This window comes from Sturnus vulgaris, chromosome 12 (genome assembly GCF_052056855.1).
Source record: "Sturnus vulgaris isolate bStuVul1 chromosome 12, bStuVul1.hap1, whole genome shotgun sequence".
NCBI lineage: Eukaryota > Metazoa > Chordata > Aves > Passeriformes > Sturnidae > Sturnus > Sturnus vulgaris.
This window is the reverse complement of record NC_142254.1, coordinates 2,577,028-2,596,514: the sequence shown is the minus strand read 5'-3', so window position 1 is coordinate 2,596,514 and position 19,487 is coordinate 2,577,028. Positions and strand designations below refer to the sequence as shown.

At 41.0% G+C, this 19,487-nt stretch overlaps 1 protein-coding gene across 1 annotated transcript; it reads right to left on the bottom strand.

Annotated features, from left to right (window-relative positions):
• Nucleotides 1-4,240: 4,240 nt before the first annotated feature.
• On the bottom strand, nt 4,241-14,090 carry CA7 (carbonic anhydrase 7). The gene is made up of 7 exons (XM_014892586.2): nt 14,008-14,090; nt 11,771-11,968; nt 8,927-9,045; nt 7,704-7,799; nt 7,406-7,468; nt 6,273-6,428; nt 4,241-5,997 (listed from the first exon to the last, which is right to left on the bottom strand). The coding sequence occupies exons 1-7, from the start codon at nt 14,045-14,047 to the stop codon at nt 5,875-5,877; spliced, it is 795 nt and encodes a 264-aa protein (XP_014748072.1). The 5' UTR covers nt 14,048-14,090; the 3' UTR covers nt 4,241-5,874.
• Nucleotides 14,091-19,487: the final 5,397 nt, after the last annotated feature.

The following is a 19,487-nucleotide window of genomic DNA, read 5'->3' as shown; positions in this document are numbered from 1 at the left end:
TGCTTTGGACTGTTTGATTATGCTGATGAACTAAGGTGATATAAAATTAAAGGAAAAAATAGTAGAAATGCTACTCTCTGATATGATCTGAGGAAAGAAATGGTATTGCTCAGGCTTGCAGCGTCTTGCTTTTAGGAATATCTAATAAAAATGGCAAATTTCTGTAGCAACGGTGCTTGGTTGCCATAGTGCTCTGTTCTTAATTTGCATTGAAAAAATTAGAACTCAAGTTTCTTTAAATAAAACTCAGATTTGGTTTTGACTTTGCTAATTATATGTGAGCAAAGTTTAGTCCTGTGCCAGAAGAAAATCCTTACCTGTATTTGTAAGAAAATGAGTCTAATTCCAGGTATTGTGTTAAGGTGTAGCTATAGGTTAAAATATAGCAGATCCTATATTTAGATTTTTTTCAGGGAAAAATCTTACCTGCTGACTTGTACAGTCAGTAACTCTGGTTTTCTGTGGAAATACATTCTTGAACTAATTTCTGTGTTCTTGTTTAGGCCAGACTGCACTATTTGGGGTTTTCTTCTTTCCCATGGAACATTATTCTTCCCCCTTCTTGTTCATTTGGACAACTGACTGTGGCTGCTTTGGTTCAATTTAAACATCTTTCTGCTTCCAGAGGCTGCAAACAGCTGCCCCTCTTCCACACTGCCTTCACAGCAGGTGTTAGCATGGATTACTTTCCATGACATCACTGATATTCACTAAAAGTCTGGGACTCCTGATGCTTTGTAAACATTTCTTGTTATAGGGACGCACAAAGATCAGAAACACCAAATAAGCCAGATAGCCCTAAGAAAACAACTTTAAAATTGGACTAATATTTCTAATAAATAGCTAATCCTTTTGTCAAAAAGCTCACCAGCAGCAAAAAGAATCCAGAGAGAAGTAGTAAACTACTCCTAAAAGTTGTTTCCTAGTTTTCAGAAGTTTTTCTGCAATAAAGAGACAGCCTAGTGATACAGATTAGAAAACAGCAATAGATCCAAACCCTTTGGAAACTTGTGAACATGCAAAGGAAGGTGGATCCTTTGAAAGAACAGTGTCTCTGGCCCATCTCAGTGAACACAGACTGAGTTTTGTGCTTTTTGCACAAAAAGCTCCACAGTCTAAGAACCAGCTTTTGGAGAGGAAACAGTACCAGCCCACAAAACACCTTCCTGCTGGGCACCTTTATGCATGTCCCCCATTTGCTGGCTGTGTCTTGCCCTGTGAATAATGACAGACATTTCATCTGCTGTAGATAACATTTTGGATTTTCACAAAAGGCAAATTGGCACCTCAGATGCAGAAATCTCTTATTATAAACAAACAAAAACCACAAACAAATGGAGAAATAAAGGAGGCTCTAAGTCTGTTAGAGCAACTGCATTTTCTGATTTGGTTGCAGCTGTTTCCAGTCTGAGCTTCCTAAGTAATCTAAACCAAACACTCAAATCCTATGAAAGAAGGCAACCTGCAAGAAACATTGATGAACAGAGATAAACACCATGAACTATTATAGGAAAGGTGCCATTCCAGCTCTCCAGCTTCATTTAGCCTCTCCTCTTGCAGCAGAGGCTCAGCAGTGCCTGGAGTTGCAGGGGTTAATCTGAAGATCCAGTTTAAATCAGTGTAATTGCACTGGTGCAAAGGTCTTTCCAGTTGCTGTTATGGGATCTGAATGCCACATGGATCATTTTTATTGGATGTTGCTTAAAAATTGGTTTAGGTTAAACAAACAAATGTTAATTAAGGTTCTGTACCACTGGAAAAGTAAATTTCCATTTCTTGGGGTCAGTTTTCAAGTCCAGGAAAGTCTTGTGTCTTGGGAAGAAGTGCTCACGTGTAAAAAAGGGATTCTGTTCCTTTCCTCTCTCTACTCCTTCCACCTTCTCCTCCTCCAGCAGACAAACAGGGAGAGCTGGCTCCTAAATTGCTGTATTTAATATTCCACCGTGTTGATATGAAATTAAATGATTTGCATTACTATTTTGCTGTTCACAATCTGGAGTAAGGTGCTGAAATTTGACTAAATTTCAAATGCAGTGCAGGAAGTAGCATAAATGGAACATCAGAGGAGTGGAAGTTCCCTGCCTTACAGCTGTGCAAGTTGGACATAGTTGTGTGCAAGTCAGTCAGGTTCCATCCTCTGCTATGTTTTCCTCAGGGTAAGTGAGGAAATGTTCAGAGGCAGAGCAGAGACAGTGCTTTGATGCTCAGTGCTGTTACTAAATGGTTGCTTCTGCAGGCAGAATTCAGAGAGGAAAGCAGCTACACCGAGGTATAAGATAACACTCCATTTTCTTCAGGCTTATCTCTGTTTTTTTTTTTCCTGAAATGCTGCCTTTTCTATCCTTCTGACCTTTGAACTCTGCCAAAAGCACCATCTGGTATTGAGGCACTTTACAAAACATTTCCCCAATTCTCGTATTTGGATTAGTTTACCTTCATCATGAAACACATCATTATAAAGCTGCTACATCAGAGCAATTGTATGATGGAAATATCTAAAAATCTTTCTGCTTGCAAGAGATTGGGGAAAAACCCCAAAGTTGAACTGTAACTACAGCTATTAAAGTTTAAAAGCTAAAGTTAAGAGAGTGTGCAGTTCACCAAGCAGAGGATCTCTGCTCAGCAGTGAAATGAGGAACAAAAAATTGTAACTGGTTTCTTGAGTTTCTTTTGTCAGACTGATTTTTATCTGAGGAAGGAGTTTCAATGACTACATATACAGAGCCAGCCAGGGGCTTTCAGTGACAATCACTCATATCTTTACGATTTTATTATTGTCAGAGTTAAATTCTCTCATCTGTTGCATTTTGACTGAATTGGCCTTAACAATTGTTTGAAGCATTGTGACAAGAAAGGGAAGGAAAACCACTAGATAGCATTTTTAATCCAGCTTTACTGTGCAAGTTCAGCCGCTGTCCCAAATGCGAGGCCTCTGTTCTCTCACTCAGGATGGCTGCAATCCCAGGAGAAGGTGAGTTCTTGCTGGAATAATTACAGCCAACTCCCATTTTTCCTTCAACACAACCATTTGGTGAAAGATAAGGATAGGTCATGTTTTAGAATTGTTCAATCTCATAATAAATGAAATGCATTAAATAGATGCTTATCCAATACAATATTGGTGTTTTTTAATTGGATGATCAGAACCTAAACGTCTTCCTTTTATATTTTACTTTCCCGTGCTGAAAAATAGATCATGTTCTACCATCCAACAACTGGAAAAAAAAACCCAACAAAACAACCAAACCCAAACAACCAAAAAACCCTGTAAGCAAAATCAAATTTATTTCTGCAGGAAGGTACAGTTCAGTTTCTCCCTGGAACTGAACACCTCGGGGTGATGCAGCATTTAAAGCTCTTTGCAATGGCTGAGCTTTTACAATAGCCATGTAAGCTAAACCTTTCCCTTCTGTTGTTCACGAATAAACCACCCTCAAAGAAACTTAAGCACCATGTGCAAAGTCACAGCACAGACACATTCTGGGCATAAATAAACTTTTTTTAGATTGAGGGGTTGGAGCTGGGAAAACTGGACAAAATTTCAGTGCACAAGCCCTCTTTACCTCCTGTCCGAGACAGAGCAGAAACCTACACCTATGCCTAAAATGAGAGGAAAAAACTGAAAATGCTGATCTTGACCTGCTGTGAACACTTGTACTAATATTAATGCAGCAGTACTGGGACAGCTGGATTATGGTACATATGGCAAATAATAACGGTTATATTTTAATCAGAAATGTATTTTAAATTTGCCCCTAATATTTTTTTTTTGGCTATCAAAATGTAAGATTTTTTGAAAGACTTTTTACATATTAGAATGCATCTCTTTATGTAAATTTTAACAGGGACGTAAGATTCATGATAATAATTTAACTTTGGACAAAAAGTCATTCAAGTATGTTAGAACTTAAAGGACTAAGCTTAAATAGAAACTGTTAATCCTAGAAGATGGTAAGAACTGTGATATAGACTAAAAAGAGGTGTCAGAAATAATTTCTAGAATTTAAAAACATGCCCACAATCTTGGGAGGGATAACTCTTATCTGTACTTAGATCATTCCACAGTGTCTTAACGAGAATTTCTGTAGAACTGAAGATAAACAATCAAAGTATTCCTTGATCCAAAAGAGATGTATCCATTGAAAACATCAAACAATGTCTGTTAATGAAAATCAAAGAAAAAGAATGCTGTAAGTAGGGAGAGGTGGGTCTTCTCAAAATAAAGGATGAAGATATGCACATGTGATTTTAAAGTCTCATTTATTTTATTTGTTAAAGAAATTAAGATACATTAAATAGAGTTTCTACAATACCAGTTTGCATTACTAGCAGAGTAATATATAATACATTCAAAGTAATGTCATAATACATTCATAATAGCTGAAACCCATTACATTGTGTAAGGATTTTCCACTGCCTTTAGCATCTGCTGGATAAGAATTTTCCTTCTAAAACAATGCTGAATTAGCCCTCATAACAGCCCTGTGAGGTAGAGGTCAGTGTTACCCTCTTTCTACAGAAGAGGAAACTGAGAAACAGTTTGTGGTCAGTGTACCAGAGCAACCACTGGGATTTGAGGAGCAGAATTCCAGTCTTTCACTCCTTGTATTGTGCTCCACATGTCATGTCTTTCTTCCCTGGAGAAAGGGGAGCAGCCACAGCCGCTGCTGTTCTTCCTTCTCCCCACTTCCTTGGCCTTGTACATCTTGATTTCTCCATCTCAGCTGCTGGGAAGTGATCAAACATCAGGGATGTTTTCCTGAAGTACACAGAGCAGGCCACATGAGGCCCAGAGCTAAAGGAGCTGGGAATCCACTGTGGGCAGTCACAGAGAACATCACAGTATTGAGTACCAGAGTCAGAATTTTGTCACTAAGCTGCAGAACCAACACGTGGCTGTTCTAAAGCAACTTTAGCAGAGGTAAAAGGACTGAGGAGCACTGAAGCCTCGTGTGTGCAGGGAGCAGCCCTGGGGCAGGGAGAGTCTGTGCAGCAGTGCACACTCAGGGCAGACAAGATCTACCCATGCTAAGGGTAACAAAATACCTTCTCTCTGTAGGGCAGACACTGAAAGAGGTCATATTGCAGAACATAGCACTGAGGTAGAATCTGAGCAACTGAGGACCACAAAACACACCTGGATCACTAGAGAGGAACTCTTCAACCAAACTGACCCTGCCCAGGGCCCTGTGGTCCTGTGTTCTGCATGGGCTGAAAGGACAAATACCTAAATAACATTGCAGTAAACTGCTCTGCTTTTCAACACAGCATTACATTGTTACTTCTCATCATAAGATCACATCTTAGCACAGTAGATTTAAAATATATATTTAATTTTCATACCAGGGTCTACTTCAGGCAAATAAACAATTCTTTTCTAGTGCTACTCATACACACTGTCATCAGGCATCAAGAATACAATGAAAGCCATCTTTAAATCAGATTTCAGCAAACTAACAACAGATCAGTAAGGAAAAAGTCCAATTTGTCCAAATCTTGATTACTGTTTCCTCATGTATTAAATGAAAAAAGAATTTGTGGCCATCAGCACTAGTAGATCACTAAACAATTTTCCGTTTTATATCAAGTTGGATTTTAATGTAATTTTAATTGTATAGAGTTTCAGGTCTTGGATAACAACCTAGTTCACTCAGCTATCACTATATTTAATAGAGCTGGTTAAAAAGATGCCATTTCTCCACAGAATCAGCACTTAAAATAAAATAGAAAGCCAGAAGATTGCTCCTCTCCAAGCAGAGGGTTCATGGAAATGCCTGTCCTGTGTTCCATAAGTGGTCTGTAGACCAGAGTTTCTGTTTAGGGTATCTCACACATGGAAGCTCTTGGATATCTCAGGACCATTATGAGTTTTCTTCAGGCCTTGAAGGAAGCTCGAACAATTCTCCCCTTCAGAGGCTGAGGGGGGCGGAAGTTATTGGCCATTTGGATCCTCTGGTCTTCCTCACCCGTGAAGAGCAGCATGCGGAATTTCTCCAGCTGGAAGTTCAGGGGGAAACAAGTCACTGCTTAAGAGGGCAATCAACAGGAATGTTTTTTTAAAAAGGAAATATTCAGCATCTTTTAATCAGTTAATGGAACAGGTTCAAGCAAAGCTCCTAGAGAGTATTAACAGAAAATGATGGAAGCCCTGGGGATTGAAGAGGCTGAATATTCACAGACTTTGAACTTCGCCTCATTTCAAATCAAAGCAGTCTTTGCCTGCTTATCCAGCACTGAATGATACAAGAACTGAGGGAGAATCAGAAATGTACCTGTTTCACAGAGATACTTATGGGTTCTTTCAGCACTATCCATGTCACACTCTCACTAAGGGGTGGAGTTGTCAGAGAACCGAGGTATGTCCAATAATCTAGACTCAAGGGCAGGAGGCATTTAGGGTTGAAGCCTCTAAATTGAGCTTTTGTTCCCTGGGGAAAGAAAACAGAGTTGAAATTTATCCTTTTACTTTTAAATATGGGTAAAATAACTTTTTTGAAAGAGAAGAAAATGTTAAAGTAACATTAAAATAGGGGAAAGGAGAACTCTATAAAGGTTTGGCTGCCTTGTTAGCCAAAAGTAGATGGCAAGTGTGATGCCTAATGCTGGCTTAGTGGACTTTGAAGTCTTGCACCATTGTCTCTACCAAAATTCACCTCTTGTCACAACAGGCCCAAAAATAATGCAGCAAGAGTGTTCTGTATATAGTGTTCAGTGTGAGCTATAGATAATATCATGGCAGAATTCCTTGTCTCATTACTTTCTCATCTATTTTAATAGGAAAAATTCAATCCTATAGTCATTGTCTGCTATGGTAAATATTTGCTTTAAAAAAAAATTAAAAAAAAAAAAAATCAAAGCTTCATGTCTAAAATTAGAGGAAGATGGATTGATAGAGGAGCATCAACCAAAAGACTGATAGAGATGGAAAGAGGTGCTGCCTTAAAGTACCACAGTCTAGAGCAACACTCTTCAGCCTGTAGGAGCATCCAAAAGGGTCTCAGTCACTCAGAAAACACCTCAGGAACAAACTCTGGATCTCAGTGAGAGCATCCCTGACAGACCTCTGCAGCAAAGACAAACAGGCAGCTTCCACTTGTGCCAGCCAAGGCTCAATGGAAAAGGATTAATTTGCTGAGTCTCAAGGGTCAGGGACCTGCTGATTTTAGACTTTTTGGGAAAGGCAGAACCTCTGGATAACCAGTGGGGTCAGCACAGCCTAGTGAGACATCTGAGATTAGGAAAATAATATGAACTTTGGAGGGGAAAAAGAAACTACAACTGCAGTTATATTCTAGTTATGGGAGGATCTGTGGGTGGGTGATTTTTCATTTTTGTCTCAAAGATGTACATGAGCATGATTTTTAAAGGATATCCCAGAAGCAAATTTAAAGAGCTTCGAACTTACTTTAAATTTTACCATGTACAAAGCATCAGTGAGTCTGTTCATACTGGCATGTTCTTTTCCAATCTAAAAGAATGGAATAGACAGGTTAAATAAAGACTACAACTATGCTTTAATTAGGTGTTGTTTTCTTACCCAAACCTGAACATTCCTACCAAAGTTTATCAGCAATTTGCAATGCATTAATGCCTCCAGTAAGTCATCTGTTTTCCTTAAGCACTTAAATATGTGGCATAGTCCTCAAACACATTACAGCATAATGCTTTTTATCATGTAAACATGCTATTTTTGCAATTCTTACCTCCAAGAAAACACCAACTACTGCCAAGCCATCTGGAGCTGCTGCTGCCTCTCCAAATGTTGCATATTTTCTGGCATTCCAATGTACTAAGTGGAGCTTTAAAGAAAATAACAAAGATTTAAGTTAGTGATAGAAGTTATGAACGTGATTCCTCATTGACAGCACTAACAGTTGTTCATAACAGAACAGTTTTGTGCCAAAGGCATTGCTGAAAACGTGAAGTTCAATCTTTTGGACAGGTCCATGAGCGTGGGCAGGAACCAGGCAAGTTTTCTGTAACAGCCCACACAGGGGTGGCATGGCCAGGCTTTGGGAGTGGGAGGATACAGGGGTGGCTTCTGGGACAAACTGCCAGAAGCTTCCCCAGCTTGTCATCACAAGGAAGGGACCAGGCTGGAGCAGCTCCTGAAGGACTGACTGCACCCATGGGAAGGATCAGGATGGAGCAGCTCCTGAAGGACTGACTGCACCCATGGGAAGGACCAGGATGGAGCAGCTCATGGAGCTCACTGTCTCCTGTGGGAGGGACCCCACACTGGAGCACAGGAGGAGTGTGAGGAGCCCTTCCCCTGAGGAGGAAGGAGCAGCAGAGACAGCCTGGGATAAGTTAGGAGTAAAGTTAAACTCAGGAAGAAAGAAAGGGTGAGGAGAAGGTGGTTTAAGATTTAGTTTTTATTTGCCATTATCCTACTCTGATTTGGTTGTTAATATTTGTCACTGAATGACACAAAAGGAAAGACACACTCAGTGACTCTGAGGAATCAAGTAGGAAAAGAACCACTTTATTTACATTTCATGTCTATTTATAGAATTCCAACAGTGATCATGGATTGGACAGTAAGGATAATACCATAGGTCCCATCAACAGTCCATCAATTGTCTCTTCCTCCAAAGAGGAATAGAAAACATTCATTGTTTACAAGAACAGAGTGTGAGAAACTGCAAGAAATTATCTGTCAACAATCAGAAGGCTGAACACAAGGGCAACAAATTTTTTTTTTTTTCTATGTAAGTAACTGGTGAGGGAGCTCTCCCTGCCCTTATCCCAGCTGATGAGCCTTTCCTTTTATTTCCTCTCCCCATCCAGCTGAGGACGGCAGGGATGGCTGACCTGCCCATGGTGAGCAAGGAATCAGAATCCTAATCCTGTCCCCACTGCAGACAAAGCCATGTGACAACATCATTTGCATGCAATAATCCCATCTGTGCAAACGCGTCCTTACCTCACAGGGAAAAGGTTTTCCATCAATGGTGTGCTCTGATCCCTGGCTGTGTGTGGTCCCCCAATGGAAGTGGAACTGCTTTAGGCGGAATGGATTCTGAAAGGGCCCTCCACTGATTGCTGGGCAGAAGAACAAAAAAATATTAAAAAAGGAGAAGAAAGCTTATTCTGGCTTTTTAGCTTCCTGCTAGTAAAACTAACCATTGCTGGCACAAAGCCAGCATTCTTTCCCAGTTGCCAGCATGAAAAAGATGCATTATCCAGGCATTTAAGTGGGGTGGATTTATTAATGGAGAGCAACAAAATTCATTTGAAAATGTAAATTAAAAACACTGTGTGGCTACCTGTACAAAATTTGTAGCTTTCTTGAAAGAGTATATTTGACAAATGAAATGTGGTACCCACCCTTATGGTTATGCCTTTCCTGTTAAACACAATAAATACCAGTGGAACAGATGGAGCAGCCCTTGGGGTGCTGTGGGTGAGAGCTGCCCCTGCCCCAGCCCTGAACGCCCTGCCCTGGGCTGAGCCAGCGTGGGCAGCAGGGCAGGGGGGATTGTGACCCTGAACACCTGCAGAGCTGCCCCAGCCCTGGGCCAGCACAGCAAGGAGCTGGAGCTGCTGAGAGAGCCCAGAGGAGGCTCCAGGATGGGCAGAGCATGGAGCAGCTCTGCTGGGAGGAAAGGCTGGCACAGCTGGCATTGTTCACCTGCAGAGGAGAAGGCTCCAAGGAAACCTTATACCCTGAACCTCAGGTAGACAATTCAGCTAAGTATTTCCTTCTTACAGTATCTTTACTTCCAGTGGAGGTTATCTATATTCCATTTCCTTTAAATACCTGATCCCATAAAAGAGGAAATATAATAGCTGGTACTTCACACGACACCACTCGACCTTAAGTCGCCTTCTAAAGGTAAGGGAATGCCACAGAGACACTTCATACATCATTTAGAAATGACACCTATGTACAGACGAATGTTTAAGATAACACTTATAGAAGATATTTTATCAACAGCATCAGTAATTCCTGTAATTTTATATGCCACCAAATCTAATACACTTTGCCCAACAGACATCAAAACCTGGCCAGAGTTTCACGTCAAGAAAATTAACATTACATTTAATATCTGTAAAACTTGTATCCTCAGTGCAGTTTATAACATTTTATTTCAATAATAAAATCTGGGGCTTGCACAGTGCTACCACACATGCATGCTTCCAGCTGGCCTTCATGCAGGAAACTGGCCTTGCCAAAGCAAAGATTTTAATATTAAGGATATAAATACTCCTAGTACATTTTTCTAAAGTTAGCAAAATATGGCATCACCTGTCCAAAATATTTTAAGAAATTTAGCTATTATGGATTACTGTCAAAATTCTGTTGTGTCATTTATGCAGACCTTTGAGTCACTAGATCTATTTCAACAGAACTAAAAGCAGTTTAAACCACGTTTTCTACTCCTAGCAGTCATCTTCCTTGAAAAACTGTTATTGAAACAAGACATTCTTAGTGTTGAAAGGGTCTCATTCCTGGGAGTTGCTCTGAATCTGTATCTCTAAATGCAGAGTAATAGATGTTCTTAAACTTCTAAAGCTGAATAAAGTTCACTGTTACACAGATACAGTTCAGCTGAAAATTGCATTAAAGTAGTTACCAAGCTAAGATAATATTTCCAGAGAAGTTTTACAAATTCTATTTATAGGGTGACATTCTGAACAGATCTGTGCAGTAAAAATGGAAAATGCTCACCCAGGCTTCTTTGCAAATTTAGTAAAGATAAGATGCTTGAAAACCTGACCACCCTATTGGGCAGGTTCTTAAATTCATTCCAGAAGAGAAATTTTAAAACAAAATATCTGGAATATTAAACTTTATCCCTTATTTCAAAGGGTTACCAGGACAGACAAGCCACTTGACAGAAAAAGTAATTTGTTTTCAATATCGGTATCCTATTTAGCTTGTATGAACCAGCACACTCAGAAGGAGGATGAAATCAGCTGATAGGTTTAAAAATTGTTCTAGTTATTTTTGTTTTGTTGTTTTAATGCACTCTTCCCATTTATCAGCTACTTAATTATCTCCATTTGAATGCTCTTCCCCTACCCTCAGATGTAAAAGCACAGTCTACCATGGAAACAGACCTAACAGAAGAAGTAATCAATCACTTAAAGAATTTACATTCTCTGCCAAGGGCCAAGACAAGAATGAGGTACAACTGCAGACAGTCCAACATCCAAAGTCAGCTGCTACCAGCTCAGAAACTAGAATGAGCTGAAGATTTTCTAATTTCTGAAGAAACCAAAGTGCTACAAGGCAGGGAGAAAAGAAGAAAACGCAAGGTGACAGTAACCAGTCCAGGTACAACTTAGTGCAGTGATTATGATTATGATGACTGTGCTGCATGGCCCAGCTCTGCTTATCCTCTTCCCTTCCCTGTGGGTGGGAGCTGGGCACTGAGCCAGAGCTGGCACCTACATGAGTTGGCATCTTTGGTTGGGGTGATGATGAACCAGGGCACTGAGGAGCTTACATCCCTGCTCTGAGTGCTGGATGTGGTCTGGCAGTGCTGGAGAGATGCCCAGCAAACTTCTATTCTCATCTAAAAGAAAAGGACTGCAATCAAACTTCTCATTTTCCTGATGCAAGGGCTTTTCCTAATGAAGAAACACTTATTGATCTGTGATATTGCACTGCTAGAGAAGCTCAAAGTGAAGACAAAATATAAATAGCTCCAGTCACATGCCTTGTTCTAAGCTGAAGTTATACATCATGGAAGTTACACCATACAGAATGTACTTAATTATTTCCCTAGTGTTCTGAGTTAGCTGGCTGTGTTAGTCTCACCTGTCCTGTCATCAGAGTCCTCAAACTCCACCATGACAGAGTGGCCAGTGTTGGCGATGCTGAGGGAGGTGCAGGACTCGTAGGAGATGAGCAGAGGCTGCAGGCTGGGGTCATAGACTGCCCGTGCAGAGTCGATGTCGATGGGGGACTGGCGGCTCCCCTGGGCAATGGGGTAAACTTTGTGCCACTCCGAAGGGCCTTCAACAGCAAACAAAGGAGAGCAGCATTATTTCCTTCCCATCACACACAGAATGGTCATCACGGGGTTTCAGGAGGCTTGAAATAAAGCTTGCTCAGCAAGAGTGACTCTGGTGTTTGGAATGTGAGAAATTCATTTAAATTCTAGGCTGGTGTGTTTTTATTAGCACAAGCAGGCTGCAACAAGATGGGGATTCAAATATCTTGTCCAGAATACACCGAGGAGATCATGGCACATCAACAGACTGCTGTACCCCCAGTCACTTGTGCCACTCTCTCTCTGCAGAGGCTGCAGTTACCTTGCTAAGGTGGGTACAGGTATAAACACTTGCATGCACAAACACACTCCCCAAAGAAACAGCATTTAATTCTCTCAGGGAAACAGAGTGTAAAAGCTCCAGCAATTCAAATTAGATGCAGATGACTCAATCTCTTAGCTACTGACTATGCAGTTATTTTTAAAATAATTTTGTGACTGCAGTAAGTCTTTGAGACAGCTCCATTCTTCACTCATGCCCCTTATGGTATCTCTCTAACCTGAGTGAAGGATACAGGATTATAATTAACATTTTGGGACTGCCTGACCTCAGTAGAGAGGGGAGAAAGCCCAGTTTAATAGCAGAACTCAGCTGCCAGAGCTGGAAGATTCTTAAGCCATTTGAGATAACAAAAGCTTATCCATATCAAAGAATTCCTTTTTCTTATGGCTCATTTTCTACTATGCTATGGCAGTGAAAGCAGCAATTAAATTTCTCTGCTGCTTCTGTGCATGAAGTATAACATTAACAATTGTACTTAGGAATTCTCATGAAGCACATTTTTAATTGTAGCATTCTCACATACTTTCACAAGGGGAAGCTTTTTTAAAATCAAGCACAGGTACTTAGCCTCCTTGAGTTTACATAACACAACAGTGATCTATTACACTGTTACTTGGCTTTGACACTTTCTGCAAAGCTAAGCTTATAAAATAATACCTTTTCTCAGGCTGCCTGTAAAGTAGATTTAGGAATTAAATGCTCTTACACAAGCTAAGGCAATATCATTTGGCTCTCACAAGCTACATAGAAGTATACATGGCTATTACTCCTAGCCTCAAGAACAAATAAATAACATTACCTACTAGCACTAACCTAAGTTTGGTATTCAAACTTGCTTTCAGACTCACAGAAAGTTCAGGATTTGCTATTAAGAAAGAGACTGGCCCCTGAAGGTTATGCAAAAGACTCTTGTTGGACACTCAGCAGCTAAAATAATTGCTGCAAGGAGAGAGACTCCTGGAAGTTATGCAATTGTCTCATTGGCCAGCATCAGCCACTCGTCCATACTCTGTAAAGGACACAGGCACAAACAATATTGTGCAACCCTCGAGGAGCTCTACATCCCCCCTTCCCATCCAGCACTGCTGTGCAATCCTTCAGGAGCTCCACATCCCCCCCTCACGCTCTGACACGCATCCTTGGAGGTGGGAAGCAAAGGAGGAGGACTAAATTAAAAACTGTCAAATCAGAAAGCATAAGTTGTTCTGTAAGAGATCTGATACTGATCTGTACAATTTATTGATGTCCTAGACATACGTAACATATAGCTTATTTTATTCACTTTTATGAAAGCCTAGATATCACATTGCAGCAACTGCACAGAATCAGGAGCTGTATTACTTCCCTACTAAATCTTCTTTACCTAACAGAACTGCTTTTGGAGAGAGACACAGGTAATCATTTTTATAACAGCATTTTGGAAAGGGACCCATCTATAATATCTGCAATCTGAAAAAAGCACAAAGCATTCAAACTGCTCCCCTCAGTTTAGGAATGCTGATTGCAACACTGAAAGGCAGCAGATATAAACTTGTGCATCTTTTAGTGCCACTTTCTGGGTGCTATTGATTATCAATAAAGTAATTAATTACCTGCTGTATATACTTGATTCTTGCAGACATCAAAATGCAGGCAGCTCTGCAGGGCTCAGGCAACAGCTCTAGAAAGAAAATGAGTGGGGGGAAGACAGAGATGCAGCACGGAAATGCCATAACCTACCGTCAGCCTGCCCATATCCCCAACTGTGGTGGCCAGTCATTTTGGGAGCTGCCCTGCTTGGCTCCAGCTCCCTGAGCAGGGCACTGCTGCCTACCTGCCTTTATAGCAGCTCCCCGTGGGATAGGGTCAGCCCCTTAAAGATACAGAGCAGCCAAAGCAATTCCTGCAGGACAGGGAAAGCATCTGTGTTCTCCTGCTCCAGCCTTGCTGCTCCTGCTCTGCTCCTGCTCCCCCTATTTGCTAAGGCAGCACAGGTGAAGGAAAATGTAAAACTCAGATTTTCCTGAAGTCTCTAAGTCCTGAAGTCTCAGGACTTAGAGACAAAGACAAACCGTGGATCAAATTCAGGAAAAAACATCAGTGTTTTCTCATTCTCTGCCCCAAGGAAGCAAAAGCCACAAGGTGCTCTGAGCATCAGGACAGTCATGTGCAGGTGGGACCTGCCCTTCTAACATCTGCGTTCAGCAGGGAGAAACATCACTGTCTCTCTTCTGAAACTCTCCTGCCAGCTGCAAAAAAGGAATGGTGCTTTTACCAGTTCAGTAATTAATCACAATCAGTGCTTAGATGAGATGGAGAACATTCTCATCTTGGGACAAAACTTCTTGTGCTGCTTCTAAACAAGGTACAAATCACATAACATAACATAATTGATAATCTGAATTCAATTTTGCAACTTTAAAGAAACTTTTGAAATGGACAAAGTTAAAAGTGTCGTTATATTAGGGACAGAACATAGCAGACTCTAGAGAAGGAAGTTGATCTGTTAAGCCTCAGTTATCTGGAATGATCCAGTAGTTGCCTGTAGCCTGCTAAAGCCATGGAGAGGCTACAATGAGACACCCAATCTGCAGCTATAAAATGTCTTAAGACATCTCTGGGACAAGGAAAAAGGCTTCTTCATTGTGATTTTGTTAGATGTGAGGAAATGCTCTCTGTCAAGGCTACATTTTATGAACATACTGATTTTCATGAAGACAATGGCACACAAAAATAGGGATTCTTCTATTATGCAATCAAGAATATGGAAGGAAAAAATCAATAAGAGCATTTTATGCAACTTTCATGTTGTGGTACTGCCTTGTAAGTATTAATTTTCTTTTTCAGGAGGTTTCCATGACAGTCAGCTATAAAACCTTTAAGAGTTGCTGATCCCAGCTAAATCACCCACAGAAGGATGTAAACTGCTGCAAAGGTCTTCATAGGAGAGTTCTACAATGACTTACTCAGGCCAGCTCCTCAATTTGTTCCTGTCAGGCTGCTGTGACCCCCTCAGGTCCCTGGCACAGGCACTGGGCCTGGCTCTGTCCCAACAGTCTGGGCACACTCGTGGGCACCCAGCACTGGAATTAGGACCTTAAAATACTCACTCAGATGCTGAGTCAGGAAATCTGTTCTAGGGAGAAGTACAAAAAATACCAACACAGAAGTGAAAAGAAATGGAAGAGGGATTTTGTGCGTTAAAAGAGCAGACCATAAGCTGGGGAAGCCCACAGGAAGGCAAAGAATGTTGAGCAACTGTTTTCAAGAGAAACATCAACACTGGGCTCAGGTGAGCCCACAGGGCACAGTGGCACTGCAGTGCCCACCTGCACTGGCACCATCGACCCCTTCAGCTTTTGTCTTCTCACTCAAACCCACGCAGGTGTCTGCAGATCTGGACTACAAACTCGTGGCACAGGAAGAGCTCTGAGATAAGTGAAAGGATCCTGAAGACGTGGCAGGAAGCAGACTCCACAAAATGGAGGTTTAAATGGATGGATTTAGAAAAGTGGAAAGGGGAAATCACAATACCTGAGGGGAAAGGAAAGTGAGCCTGAATACAACTTCAGCTTGTAAAATTTATCATTAGTAAATGCTAGTCAGTGTGTATATGACAACTTAATGTGCTTCCAACCCAACTAGCCTTCTTTCTTTATGAGGAAAATATAAAATTTTCCTTAAATATAAGGTAACACTGCTGCTTATACAAATATAACTTTATTCTGTAACCCTGATGCCTCTGGATATTGGCTGACTCTAAGAATGGTTTTCACTGATTCTGTCCTCAAATTATCATTTATCACTTCAAAAGGCACAGTCATCATGTAATTCTGTTCTGTTTTGCTAGTTTGAATCCAGAACAATTACATCATACTCGTGAACTTACGGAAGTGAGAACAAGATGGTAGGTGCTTAAGGGGTGGATTTCTCCAATGCTGAGCTAAAAGTGACATGATTTCCACAAATTTCTTCTGGGCTCTTGACGCCATGTCAGAAGTGCCTGCTTCACAGTGAATGACAGGAAGACATAATTCCATTCACTAGTGAGATGTTTCAAACTGCCTTAAAACAGAAATCTGTCTTCCCCAGCCTTCTCACTTAGAGTTTTATTCCTCTATGCCAGCAGTGATGAGTGAACAGAGCAGCAGCCCAGGACAAATACAGAGGTTCTTCTGAACCTGTCACCAGGTTGTGATACAGAACTAACAATGAATGATTCAGGTTTCCCACCTTTATATATGAATTAATTTTCTTTATGATTTAATTGGCGCTCCCTTTATTAAAATTGTTATATAAGGACTAATCATTATGGTTAGAAAACTCCAAGTAAGATTGGAATGCTGAATTGAAGTTGGACAGGCTTGAGGAAATTGGGGATTTTAATCTCTAAGGTAAAATGTCTCTAATACTACAGATCTGGAGTGATTGGGAGGTTGTTGCACATGGAGATGTCACTTGAGGATAATGCTCCTGATAAAGATTACTGCATCACTTTGGAGGGGCAGAGCTGCATTTTAAGGTTTGTGAGATGAAGTAAGAGTTATTTGGTTCCAAGGTGAATGGCTCAATGGCACTCTAAGTGTATTAAGTAACTTGGCAATTACATCCGCTGACATCATTAATAATGGTGACACATTTGAACAAGGTGTCATGTGCCTTCTTTAATGCACCCCAGTGTGTCTGGTGTGTCACTGCATGCCAACAAAACCAGGTTAGAAACCCCAGCAGTTTGGGTGCAGGCTGCACACTCCGAGCTGTTCACGTTCTGTGAGTAGGAGCTGATGAAATGTTAAACATTCATCACTCCAGAGCCTGTCTGTGCCTCGAGTTCTTGACAGAGTATCTGTTTATCCAGGCAGCTCCTCTCTCCTCTTACATTGCCACCACGGATGCTGGCAGCTCCCACAGGGGGTTACTCTGAGCTGGCATCTGTTCTTTACATGTGTGTTAAAGACATTTCTAACGAACCCAGGAGCTGCCCAAAAATACTCCACACAGTAAATATAAGCAGAACAGTGTACTGCCAACACTGAACGCTGAAAAGCACAATCATTCCATATACTTTTCTATGGTTTAGTATTTTATTTTAAAATAGACTGCCTACAGTTCTTGATTGACCACAGAAATTTCAACTTGTATATTCTCATATATACATATATATGTCCATTGATATATTGAGATTCTCATGCATACAGTAGAACTTCAGGAGCTGAAAGTGGTCATCCTTCTCCCACAGCTACAGAATTTCTGATAGTCATGAGATTTCTAAGGGTAAAACTCAACTGGGAATCTCCTCCTGGCATCAGGGGGAAAACAAAAAACTGGTGCCAAAGTGAAGAAGGGAATAAGAAGAAAAGGACAAAAAGGACATGCATATAGTTAACAAACAACTGTGCAAGAGAAAAAGCTTGAATCAAACACGGGCCAAGGTGGGCAAGGGATTAGAAGGAATTTAGTAGGAACACTCTTGGGAAAGTGGAGCAGAAAAAGAGGAATGAGGTACCTGGTTCCCTACGAGTTTCCCAGCCTTCTGTCTTGGTTTGAAAGACAGGTATCTGCTAGGGAAGGCTGGAGCATCCCTTGGACTGGAGAATGTAAATCCCCTCCCTCTGAATTATTATAGCTTTGAAATTAACAGGCTCTCAGGCAAAGATATGAGAATAGGAATAACAGTTCTTTACTAGTATGTATAACAAGGCAAAATAAACAACAACAACAACAACAATGGAATTAATAACAAACAGAACCAGGGACCCCAAGGCAGCCTTCTCAGCTGAGATGGAAAAGGAGAGAGGAGAAGATTTGTGAAGCAAAGCAGTCAACCCTGGGGCAGTCAGTCCCAGTGCCCCTGCAGGACTCTGAGAAGCACTGAGCTGGAAGGGCAGGGACAAGCAGAAATCCTGGGCTGGTGGAGCAGATATATCAGAGAACTCTGCAGCAGTGACATTCCAGCAGGGCAGGGGGTGCAGGGCTACAGCACAGAGAAACCCAGAGCTGTGCTGAAGGAACGGCGGGGCTGGGACAGCAATGGCTGGCTCTGAGCAGGGGAAGGGGAGAAGAGAGAGGAGAAGAAGAAGAAGAAGAAGAAGAAGAAGAAGAAGAAGAAGAAGAAGAAGAAGAAGAAGAAGAAGAAGAAGAAGGGGGAAGAAGAACAGGAAGAAGAGGAAGAAGAAGACAAAGAAGAAGAAGAAGATGATGATGAAGACGAGGACAAAGACAAAGAAGAAGAGAGGAGAAGAAGAAGAATGAGAAGAAAGAGAGGAAGATGAAGACAAAGAAGAAGACGAAGAATAAGAAGAGCAGCAGCTTGAGCATCCTTCTCTGAAGCCAAAGAGCAAAGAAACCAGCAGTTGCCCCCCCCACCCTTTTACCTTGGCCCATCCAACCTTTTGTTTTCTCAAGTACCTGTAAGTACCAACAGTCAGTGTTTCCCAGCAACTCATGGGAAAAATTCTATAGGTAAAAAGGAACAAAAGGAAAGAAAACCTAACTCCCAACACCTTCATACACCATTTTTTTATTACTTTTTTTTTTTTTTTTACTTTTAAAGCTATACACACTTGGCTGCCTTATACTAGGTATGGAAGCTATATTCTGGAACTAAGCCTGAAATACGAATTATTGCAATTTATGGTTTGTCCAGATTAAGCAGCAGAGCAGAGAACAAGACCAGGAGACTGCTTTTGATTTTGGGAAAACAGAATGTCCCTGAAATACAGCCATGGTCACTGAAATGACAGCAAAAGGAAGGATTTACTGTGGCACAGCAAACACAAAGCCTGAAAAATTAACTTTCCTGGACTTGCCGTGTATGGGAAACAAAAGAGGAAGCACTGTTTTGTAGTACATCAGCTGCAAGATGTAAACCACTCCATATAATAAAGCACTACTGTGGGCATCGTTCCAGCAGATATACAGACAACTAAAGTTACTGAAGACAGACAGATTAAAACAATAACGGACTTTATATGAACTAACAAATCAGTGTGAACGATGTAAGTATTTCAGGACCTCTCTTTCGCTGTTGAAACTTAATGCCATAAATGTTGGTTGAAATTTTTTAAGATGTGGAAGTTTTTTCCTTTTTTTAACACTTGTTATAGGTGAGTAATGCAACGGTTGGCTCTCACAATTAAAGGATAAATATTGTGTGTATGTTAAGGTAAGTTTTGTGGATGTATAGTTATGTTATTGTAATATATCTTCCCGTAGTCTTC